The sequence below is a fragment of the Tetrao urogallus genome, assembly GCF_951394365.1.
Source record: "Tetrao urogallus genome assembly, chromosome: 3".
Lineage (NCBI taxonomy): Eukaryota > Metazoa > Chordata > Aves > Galliformes > Phasianidae > Tetrao > Tetrao urogallus.
Window position 1 is genome coordinate 20,498,753 of NC_136815.1, and position 11,465 is coordinate 20,510,217.

Below are 11,465 nucleotides of genomic sequence, written 5' to 3' on the forward strand. Positions count from 1 at the left end.
AGCCTCACCTTTCAAACCTGGGATGACAACCCGACTTGGATTTTAGCTGCTCTGGGGATTCTGTAGCCAGAGACTTCCTGACAGCTGCACTTCTCGAGGATTGCCAAAGTTATGACTGTAAAAAAGATCTGTTTTATTTACAGTGCCATCTGATATCACGTAAAAGCTATGGAACCTTTACACAATATAGCTATCGTAAGTTGACAGGTTCTTCCAACACCAGAATAGCAATGATATATTTTAGGAAGAGGTGGTATCTTTTATTAGACCAGGTGATGTAAGTGGAAACAACAGACAAACTCTCAGGCTCACAGTTTGTTCATCAGGTCATAAATAGATCAACAAATACATCATCTCCGGGGTGCTTGTGATTTTATTTTTGTTCTCAATCGCGTTCATGAACTCTCTTTTCATAAATGGATGGTATTTCCTTGACATGACTGCAGCATGGTGATACAAGGCACACTATGACACACAAACCTACAAGGCGGACAACAGAGATGCCCAGATGCCAATGACCAGATGGTCATCGCAGAACCCAAAAGGAAAATCTGCCAATATCTTGTAACATTTACCATGTCATTACCTTAACAAGAATTAAAACAGACTTTAAATGAGAAGTTTATAAACCTATGAGAAAAAGATTTAAGAACTTGATACAGGAAATGACAGCAGAAGCGGCTCTTGAAGCCAGTCTTTTTTTTGGCAGAACGAGCACATTTTGCTGTGTCCCTTTCTCAGGGTGCAGTCACTAACCTGGGCCAGGCCTCCCTTTGAGAACTCACTGCTCTGCTGGCACACGGAGCAACGGCTGGCTGGGGTGGATTCATGAATCCAAGGGAAGCAAAGGTAGAGCCTGGTGGAGAGCAGGTGTGGTCTGCTATATGAAAGAGGCTTTTCCTCTTCACAGCTACTATGCCACACCCGTCAGTTAGTTGGTCTTAGTTGTCTGTCAGGATTAATTCCTCAAACAGAACAATAGCTTCTCAAACAGCAGTAATTGGCAACTTTCTGCTCTCCTAGAGGTCTGATGGTTGCTGTTCAGGATTAGGGAAAAAAAAAGTTAACCAATGGTCCAGTCAAACCCTATCAAGGTATGAAGAACACTGCTTGTTTCAGTAGCTTTGTGCTACTGAAAGTTATTTATGCATCTTCTGCTTGGTCGTACTGCAAAACATCTATAATAAAGGAGGAGAATACTGGCACATGCACCACACGTGCTTGCATGTATGCCCTCACTGGGATTGCTAGGCAGGGCATGCAGGCAATGCCTCAGTACAATAATGTTTTCATATCGTAGATGATGTTGTGAAACAAAACCATGTTACAGCACATCAATCAAACCGTGCTTTGGAAAGGAGCGTAACAAGCTAAGCTTGCCCTTTGTCCTTGTGTTGTGGTCCTCCCTTTCATTTCCATCCAGGAGGAGGAACTCTGCTCCTGTACTGCTCTTCCCTGGGATGCTTTCTGGAGCTGAACCAAGGCTTGGGATGCTCATAGCCCCCACCTGAAGGGCTGCCATTTGCTGAGATGGGGCTGCAGAAGCTGCAACAGTGACATGCCATGATTTGATACCTTCACTGGTTAAATGGAAGATTAGAAATTTGTCCGTTAAGGTGATTTAACTCTACAGGTTCCTGCCTGGGAAAAGAAGGATAAGGAAAAAAGACACCTTAGAATAATATATCAGTCAGCAAATACAGAGCGAAGAAACAGAATAAAAGCATTGGTTTTGATGACTTTGTTCCACTGTAGACAAGCTAAATAACATTTAAAACCCCAAAGGAAAAAAACAACCCTTGCATCATTCAAAGGGTTTCGAGCAAGGAACATGAATTGGAAGGAGCTGTCTCTGTGGGTGTGTGGGTTTTTTTTTATTTTTCTTAAGAAAGCAAATGATCATGTAGCATGTTTTTGGCAAGTTAGTTTGTCCAAGCTAAGCTTTTAGGTAAGAATGATACAAGAAAAAGAAAGAGGAAAACAGAAAGAATTAAAAAAAAAAAAGAGAAAGGAAAAAAGAGAAGAACTACCACACAAATGTTAATGTCTGTGCTGTGGAGCGTGGTGTGTTTTCTCATCGTCAGGTGTGAATGCAGATGTTAGCTGTGACTTGACAGCAAGTTGGCAACTGGGAAACAGCAGTCTCTTTTTAAAAAATAGAACTCGTGATGGTACCAAATGCCCTTCATGTAATTGTCTCACTATATATCTGTATAAAATTTCCAAAATCTGTCTCTTTATGGCTTGGACTAAGCTTAAGAAACTGCTTATTTGAGATTTTTTTTACTTCAGAAGCATGCATAAAATCAACAAAGGCTTATGAAATCCCTGTCTGCTCCATTTATTCTGATTTGAACTTTTTTCTCCTTTGTTTATAATGCCCTTTTGGAAGCCTGAAAATATTTTTTTCCCCTACTAATTTTGAATTTTTCCATTTAGGAATAATTGATTCACCCTTAATTTTTGAACAGCTGCCATTCCAATTTTATTAAATATCTTCTTGTGCCACACTATCTCTGTTTGTTCCAGCACTGCTATTGACTGATGTCCACACTGCTGTAGCAAAAGAGTATTTAAAAAGTTAATTTCTGGCACAGGAATGGAAGGAGGAGCACAACTGTATGTATTTTCGTATGTGGCACATAGCTACTAACCAGCATTATTTAGGTTTTTTTCTTTCTTTTGGGATAGAGAGGTAGATATTAAAATAAATTCTTCAAGAATGTGGCTGGCTGAGGGAATTGCTGATGTCCTATGTGATCTTATTCCAGCAGATTTTTGGTTCTAATTTGATCCAGATTATGAGTATCTAAAGACTCTGTGGCATATGCAGAATCACTTGACAGTCACAGTCCTGTTCCTAGTCGGCTCCAGGCCACACCACAGAAAGCACAATCTGAAGCATCATAGCTGGCACTATTCGTGGAAAAGACAAGGATTCACTGCCTAAATTTTCTCTCAGTGGTAAACTTTCTTTAAAATTTCAATATGTCATAAGCAAGAAGTGATTTAGCAATAATGCCTGCTTTCCTCAGAAATGACCTTCAAGGACACCATGAGGAAGCACATGATGCTGCAGGTGCTACAGAAGTCTGGGGAGGAAAAAGGGCTGTAGACTCTGTTTCGGTAACTGCAGCACTTTCTAAACAAAGAGTCCTAATACTTAGGCACAAAAAACAACTGGAACAGGTGCCAGAAGCCCCAGTTCTGGGTGGACTGGGAAGGAGATAGCTGCTGTCCTTTTGTGAGATGTGCACCTGAGTGTTTTCACAAGATTTATTTGCTCTGATGCAGTTGGATGCATGGAGTCAGCACAGGTCTGGAAAGGCACTCGGCCTTATAAAAGCCCAGAAAGCAGGAGTGAGTGGGAGCAACTCTTGCGTGCTGACTTAGTAAAGCTGTCCCTTGTCCATGGCTCTTCCTCCAATGTATCCTGTACCCATATTTGCACAGTCCTGAGCTGCCCTTTACACAGAACAATAAGGAGTTGGCTCTATATTCCACAGTAATGACGTCAAAGAATAATAACAATTAGCACTTCATTTAGCATCTCAGCTATAACACAAAGATGTCTAGCCAGCACTATCTCAGGCACATGGGGAAACTGGTCACACAGAAAAGAATTTAATGACCTGGCCAGCCATGAAGTAAGCTATTGCAAAGAGTCATCAGATTTCCTTATATGCAGATATGCAGACCTAGGTCCATCTACCCAAACATTGCCTCACGAAGGCTGTCATTTAGAGGAAAATTCCTCATATGTAATTTATAATCATAACAGCCACAAAGCCTGCTATGCTTTTGTTCCAATTAAAGTTTTATCCTCTTTCTGCATTGTGTAATGGGGCGGAGGAAGGGTGGGGGGGAGACTAGCTGAGCAGAGCTCTGCAGAGTCCCCAGCCAGCTCTCCTGCTCACGCTGAAAGACAGCACCTGCTTGCTCAGCAGCAGCAGTGCCCTGCTGGGTGCGGGTGTACAGGCAGAGATGCAGATATACAGATATATGCAGATCAGTTCGTGTCTCTATCTTGCCATTCTTTCTGCATGATGTCAGTAACATTTGGCTTTTTGAGAAAATCCTCGAAAGACATTTTTCATGTCAGTGTCAATTCATTTCAGTCTCAATTATGGTAGCAAACTTTAATTCACTTTGAGAAATGACGCCCACATTTTCTCAGGTCAGAAATGCTGTTGCAAAGGCTGCTCCCCTCGCTTATTGTGATTTCTCTATCAATCCACTCCTTTTTTTAATCTCAAACAAAACTCCCTTCTCTCCAGTTTTAAGGGCCCATATCCTCTGTCATTTGCAGTCAGGATCCCCTGGCTTTGGCAGAGGTGTGTAAGGCTTGAGCAAATGCCTCCCTGCACAGGGGGCCCTCAGGCTTTCGTGGCATCTACTGCACTCGGTGTAAATTCCATGGAGGCTACCAGGAATAAAAGCAGTGACGCCACCACACACAGGTGGTGATGTGGAAACCCGAGGCAAAACACGAGATTGAGAAGGTAGAAAGAAACAATGTACAGAAAGGATTATCAACGCTTATAAATATCTAAAGGGTGGCAGTCGAGTGAATGGGGCCGGGCTCTTTCCAGTAGTGCCCAATGACAGGACAAGGGTCAGTGGGCACAAAGCGGAACACAGGAAGTTCCAACTGAACACAAGAAAAAGCTTTCTTGCTGTGAAGGTGACAGAGCCCTGGAACGGGCTGCACACAGACATTGTGGGTCTCCTTCTCTGGGATACTCAAAACATGCCTGGACACTTTCCTGTGCAATCTACTCTTGGGAACCTGCAGTAGCAGCAGGTTGGACCAGATGATCTTCAGAGCTCCCTTCCAACTCTTACAATTCTGCGATTACAAATAGCTCAATTTGTTTCTAAGTGTGCTGTTTGTTCTTAGCACACCCTGTAAATGTCATTTCACGTATTCTGGTAGCACAGCCATTTGTCCGAGGGAAAGAGTTGAGGGAAGGGCCCTTTCAGCGCAGCAGCATCACTCCAAGCGTCCTTCAGAACCGCCGCACACAACCTCGCACGTTCCCCCCGCACGCTGCCCAATCCTCCCCCCGTCCCGGCCTCGGGCAGCGCGCGCGCACGGCGGGCTGTGAGCCGAATCGCTCGCCGTAGCGAGGCGGCCCTACCCGCGCATGCGCAGTGGTGGAGCCGCAGAGGGTGCGCGGCCGGAGGGCGGAAGGACGTTGGTGGGCTCGCGTCGAGGTGAGGCCCTGCTCGCGCCCCCCGCTGCTCGCGCCGCCGGGCCTCCTCCCGCCCGGAGCTCCTCCCGCTCTCTCTCTCTGAGGGCCGCCAGCAGCCCCTCCGCCGCCGCAGCCCGTGACCTCTGCGCGTCCCTCGGGCTGGCGGGGACGGGCCCTGCGCCGGCGGGCGCCTTCGGTGAGAGAGGCAGCACGGCGAGGCTGGTCTGAGCCCTTCCCCGGCGCTGCGGGCCCTCTGTCCCGTCACAGCGGTGTGCCTGAGCCTCGAGGGGTCGCGGGGCGGGGCCGGGTCGCCGTGGTTGCCCTTACGATGCGGTCTGCGGATGCCTTCCTCTCTGTCTCCACGTATTTAGCATGGAGTGGTAGGTCCGGCAGGGAAGGGAGCAGGCAGCAGGCGGGGCCAGCCGTGCTGCCGTGAGAGCCGGCTGGAAAAAGTGTAAGGGCATTCGGGTTCATCACCGTCACGTTGTCCTTGAATGCTGCCCCTTAGGTATTGAATAGGGTTTCTATTCTTATGTTGTGCCGATGATTGTTTCACGGCACAGACCTTTCTCAAGCAAAGTGACAGAAGGTTACTGAAGTAGAACTTGTCTCTTCTTTTTTTTTTTTTTTTTTTTTTTTTTGTTTTGTTTTGTTTTGTTTGTTCTTTTAGGAAATACGGTCAGCATGTCCTCCGCGCTGTTGCCTAAGCCGCAGATGCGCCGCCTTTTGGCCAGGCGGATGAAGTTTCACTTGTTAGGGGCATTTTTTGTGTCTGTCGGATGTGCGGCATTGTACAAGGTGAGATCACAAGTCGGGCACTGGAATGGGCTGCCCAGGGAGGTGGTGGAGTTACCAACCCTGGAGGTGTTCAAGAAATGTTTGGGAGTTGTGTTGAGGGACATGGGTTAGTGAGAACTATTGGTGATGGGTGGATGGTTGGACTGAGTGATCCTGTGGGTCTTTTCCAACCTTGGTGGTTCTATGATTCTGTGATCACGATTAATTCGGTTATAAACTAGCCTCACTGGAGCATAAAATTTATGATGCTGCTTCACTGAGCTTTTTCACCAGAAAGCTTTCATAGAATCACAGAATGGCTAGGGTTGGAGCTTTAGTAATGTATTTCTGTAAGCATGCTCCCAGAATACAAATAAGTCTTTGTAATCTTCATGTGAAGAAGTGATCTGAATAACCTGATGCCTTACGCTGTGTTCAAAATCATGCAGTTGGTGACAGTTTAAACTGAAGTCTCCTTGTCCTAGGCTGCTTGTGATGATTTCACAGAAGCGATGCTCCTCACGTTAACTTTAGATCGCTTGTGATTTTGTCATGGTATCAGAGATACTTGAGAGTTCTTACTTTATCTTTAGATTGACTTTAGAAACCATACTCGTAAACAAACCGCAAAGGCTGCCCATTATGCTGTGGTGTGGGAGGACTACTGTGGCCTGTTTTCTTTTGAAGCAGCATGTAGAAATGGAACTTTGTGCTTCCAGAATAATCCTGCTTGGTACTTTGCCTTCTGACAAAGAAAAAAAGTACTTCTGGGATCTTGCATGTTACATTTGTATCATAGGGAATTAGGAAACATAAATTCTGTGAATTTCATGGAAGAACTGGATCTTGTTTCACCTACTGAACGTATGCATGCACTATTAGCAGCATTTATATACTCCAGAGAAGGCTCCGGATAGACCACACTGTGGCCTTCCAATACTTGAAGGGAGCATATAAACAGGACAGGGTACGATTGTTATGGGGGTGGATAGTGATAGGACAAGGGGGAATGGTTTTAAACTGAGACAGGGGAGGTTTAGGTCAGATATTAGGGGGAAGTTTTTCCACACAGAGGGTGGTGACACACTGGAACAGGTTGCCCAAGGAGGTTGTGGATGCCCCATCCCTGGAGGCATTCAAGGCCAGGCTGGATGTGGCTCTGGGCAGCCTGGTCTGGTGGTTGGCGACCCTGCACACAGCAGGGGGTTGCAACTGGATGATCCTTTTCAACCCAGGCCATTCTGTGATTCTATGATCCAAAATTAACTTAATGTCAACTTATCACAAAATCAACACTGTCAGACTCTGTGGAGACCAACAAACACCCGTTAGAATCCATAAACTTGCACAGTTAATGCTCAGCATCCACTTAACACATCTGATGAGAGGTAGGCAGGCTTGTTTGTGATGAAATTTGCAATGTCCTTCAACAGTCTGTGGTTTTATACTCATGTGGAAGCCTTACATTAACACTTTAGGAAGGCAGTGGACCATGTTTAGAACAAGTAACTGATGTCAGTAGTAATTTACTGTTACTTGTTCACTGGTGTTAGACAAACCCGCTTTGACCTTCATACTTTTTTTTGGCTTTTTGAGCATATCCCTGTGCCTCAATTGAGTGAGTACCCAAGGAGCATGTTACTAGACTTCCATAGTTTATCCTGCAGTGTAGCTGAACTGTAGTCAATTATTTTGGGATGCCATTTGACTTGGAGTTACAGTTGTGCAGCTGTCCACTGTATATCTGAGGCATACTCAGAACTTGCCATAACAGTTTGTGTTATGGGTACAACTATCAGAGGCTGGCTATCAGTATAGCTGTCTCTTTAAGGTTTCACTGTAGATGTTATTTTCCAGACCAACAGTTAGGAAGTCTGAACTGTGGATTTGAATGGGAACAAGGCAACTTTTACTACCTTCTGTCATTGAACTTGAGGCTGTTTAGACTGATACCCACGGCTAAAATCATAGCAGTGGTAGCAAGAAAGCAAAGCCAACCAAGCAAACCCAGTGCCACCTGTAAAGCTTTGCAAGCTTTAATTTTCTGTGTATTACTTTCCAGTTTGGAGTTGCTGAACCCAGAAAAAGAGCTTATGCAGAGTTCTATAAAAACTATGATCCCATGAAGGACTTTGAAGCCATGAGAGCAGCTGGTGTGTTTGAGTCTGCACCACCCAAATGACCATAATCTGCATTTTCAGGTAATAAGCTACTCTGTATCAGAAGAGAAGTTTGGATTGTTTTAGTGAAACATTGTGCTCCCTTTTGCGCTTCTTCCTTTTCTGTTAGAAAAGTGCTCTCAGAGAAAAGAATATACAGTTGTGCTCCTCACACAGAGGAGCTGTGGGTAATAAAATCATAAAGAAGCATGGGAACTGAGACAAGGGAGTAACAGCAGAATGGGAATCTCCTGAATATCTTTTGGGTGATCAAATGTGTCAGCTACAGCAGACCTGCAGAGGGGTGCCAGGCCTTCCCCTCCTCATGCAGCAGTGTTCCAAACAGTTCTGTCCTTGCATGGAGAGGAAGCAGAGCTTTCATGTAAGACTTTCCTGATATCACAATTATATTGATGTGGTCACATCTTGAATTGCTTAACTCTGGGCTATCAAAACGCATTACTTGTGGTGCTTGTGGTACAGAAGAAGAAAATGGAAAGGCTGTTTCTCCCTCACTGCACTGATCTCTATGTGAGAAGTAGAGACAGCTTCCACACATCCTTTTGTCTTTTGGGGCTGGTTAGAGGGGAAAGATAACTATTTATGAGGGGAAGCATGCATACGTACATACATGCATGTATTAAATACCTATGTTTAAATACATGTGAATAGGTGCATTTTAAAAAAATCACTCTAGCATGCAGTGTCCTGTGTACTGAGATTCAGATTTTTGCCTTGCTGCATTCAGCAATAGAGCTTTGTTCAGGGTTCTCTTCTCACAGTGCTTACTGTGCTGCCTTTTGTATGAGCACTGCCAAACTGTTCTCCTTCCTTCTTATTGTAACACTGGGAAAAAGTCTTGATTTCAACCTTGTTACAGTTATTAATAAGCACGCAGCCAACTGCGCAGGCTTGTGATGTGACAACGAAAAATTCCTCCCCCCTTTTTCATTGGGATTTCTGACCCTGAGTTCTCTGCTTCTCTTAAAATGACTCCAGACTAATCTGGGATGATAGCTTTTTCATTCTTTTGGAATGTTTTCATATTGTGATCATTACGTGATAATCTGTGGCTCTAATTATCCTGTCCAGCTGGATTTTCTCAGCCTGTTTGCTTGAAGCAGCAAGATTGAATAAAACATTTGTACTTAACACTGTTAGCAAGAAACTTTGTCGTGTGACAATCTAGACCTATCTGTGTAACAGAAGCAGAGCTCCAGCTATCTAAGTCATTGTACAGATCTTTTTTTCTTCCTTTCCCCTTGAGGAAAGAGTGCCTTTGCTCTAGTGGTAATGACTCCAGAAAAGGTAAATAACAAAATGACAAATTTACTTGGTTTTAATCTCAGTAATTCTGCCTCTCGTTTGGTCCTTGCTAACAAATAAGGACTTTCTAACTTTCCTAGACACTGGATTGCATTCTTTAGTCAGGTGGCCTTCATCAGAGTGTTCGGAAAGGCCATCTGGTGGTAAAACCATTTGAAACAAACACTGTCAACAGTGATCCATGTTAAATATTTAATTGGAATCATGAACAGGATTTTTCTGTGTGAGTAGAACTCCCCTCTACTTATGTTCCCATTTGGGGCTTAAAAAAAATCAAGTTACACATTGTGTGCACCTGTTAAAATTAAATGTTTCCTAAACATTTCTTCCATTCCTTAATTGCACCATCTCAAAAGAAAATGTGAAAGATATATCTTTACATGTCATTTTGTTTGTTTTAATTGCTGGTGCTTTTTATTCCTTCTCCCGCTTACGTAAGAATTTGTATTTTTCTACAGAATAGTAGGAGGAAGGAGCAAACAAAGCCACTGTTTCAAATAGTCTAAAAAGTCTGTGAGAAGGACAAGTACACAAAACAGATGGAAGACATTTTCATTTCCCTCAGAAATTTAAATGCTATTTATGGAAGTTGGAGGTTGAATTTGATAGGTTTTTTTGTACGGTTATCTAAAGGGTACAGTGGTCATGCATATTCTACAGCTGCTCTCGTTTTATTGGAATATATTCTGTATGGGGCAGTAAATACAGTGCTTTAACTTCATTTAGTACTCACTCTGGAATCAGTGCTTACCCCTGAAACTGAGCAGACGGTACATGGGGAGGGGGATTTGTTAGTAAAGGTGCTTGTTTGGAATGCTGCACCGACTTTGTTCCTGCTGGGATGTGAAGGACGTAGTGTTTGTGCGTGGATTTACAGTTTCAGCTACTGGCACAGACTGTGTGAAGGTGCTGATAAAGGAAACTAAGTATGGGTCTGGGGAGTGTCCTACCTCTAGAGTGTGCTCTGCAATATAATAAAGGGGCAAGCTAAGAATTTGGTGCTAACCACTTGCATGACTCTTGTCCTGGAACACAGCTGGTGTTGGATTGTGTTCAATATAATGTGGAGAAGCAATTTGAATTTGGTTTTCTTCCTTCCTTGGTAGGTTGCCTACACCACTTGTTTCCTCTCTGGCTTCTCTCTGAAAGTTGCATTCCTTTCTCTTTCAGGCCCTTAGCAAGATTGATTCAGTTATCAGTGCTGCATTGTATAGTGAATCTGACGTGCTGTGCAGGATTGTTCCAGCTCTTGATTTGTTCCATGTTTCACTTCTGTTTGCCACATGAAGGGTGTGTGAATCTTAAACTGTCAGGAAATAACAGAGGGAATTCCTCTAGACTAAACTACCACATAAACATTTCTCTCTATTGCTTTGCTTTCCTACCTACTGATGTCTTTACTGGGAGTATGAAGTTTGTCCAGCATAACTTAATTTCTTTTTATCTTGCAGATCCACAGATCCCCTTCAGCCTAAGGAGACTTAAGGACTGAACCTTACGTGTTCTCTGAATTACAAAGTGTAATGTACTTCAGCATATGATGTGCTCTAATGTATCTCAATAAATAAAATACGTACGTCAGCGATGCTTAATTGTCTTCATTAATGGTCAGAATGCTTACATACCGGAAAGAGTGGTAGAAAGTCTTCATAAATTGTACTAGAGCCCCAAGGCTAATTTTCTGTCTGCTGGGAGTTATTTGTATCTGTACTTTGGCCAAATTGCAAATTTGATCAAGTACGTTCTTAAACAATGGTGGCTGGGTTGTCTTTGCTGCTGATGGGAATGTGCAAGGTGATAGTTGTTACGGCAAGGGAGAGCCTGGATTTCTGGGAGGGTCTCTGCCTTCAGAAGTGAACTAACATGGAGATGAAAAAATTGTTGGGGATTCTGGAAATGTATCAGCCAACTTTCATAGCTTTGCTGCCATTGCTTTGTCTTCCTTCCAAAGTGTTACATCAAGACTTAGAAAGTATGCAAATGACCACTCTTGTACATGATATGTAAC

The 11,465-nt window shown here is 43.7% G+C and overlaps 2 protein-coding genes across 2 annotated transcripts in view; both read left to right on the forward strand.

The window, feature by feature from the left end:
* The window catches only part of RGS22 (regulator of G protein signaling 22), a gene marked incomplete at both ends in the record, with an annotated part of 72,443 nt that extends 67,316 nt beyond the window's left edge, over positions 1-5,127 (forward strand). The window contains one exon of the mRNA XM_079533393.1: positions 4,901-5,127. Within this exon, the coding sequence (XP_079389519.1) occupies positions 4,901-5,127 (227 nt within the window). The remainder of the gene's footprint in view (positions 1-4,900) is intronic.
* Positions 5,128-5,192: 65 nt separating this feature from the next.
* COX6C (cytochrome c oxidase subunit 6C) lies at positions 5,193-11,035 on the forward strand. The gene is made up of 4 exons (XM_079533474.1): positions 5,193-5,217; positions 5,866-5,993; positions 8,035-8,173; positions 10,909-11,035. The coding sequence occupies exons 2-3, from the start codon at positions 5,880-5,882 to the stop codon at positions 8,152-8,154; spliced, it is 234 nt and encodes a 77-aa protein (XP_079389600.1). The 5' UTR covers positions 5,193-5,217; positions 5,866-5,879; the 3' UTR covers positions 8,155-8,173; positions 10,909-11,035.
* The last annotated feature ends 430 nt before the right edge of the window (positions 11,036-11,465 follow it).

What these genes read in the sequence shown, in the direction of transcription:
- COX6C (XM_079533474.1), top strand. Translation starts at nt 5,880, where the DNA reads ATGTCCTCCGCGCTGTTGCCTAAGCCGCAGATGCGCCGCCTTTTGGCC. An exon ending in GATGTGCGGCATTGTACAAG is followed by an intron (nt 5,994 to 8,034) that starts GTGAGATCACAA and finishes ATTACTTTCCAG; the next exon opens with TTTGGAGTTGCTGAACCCAG.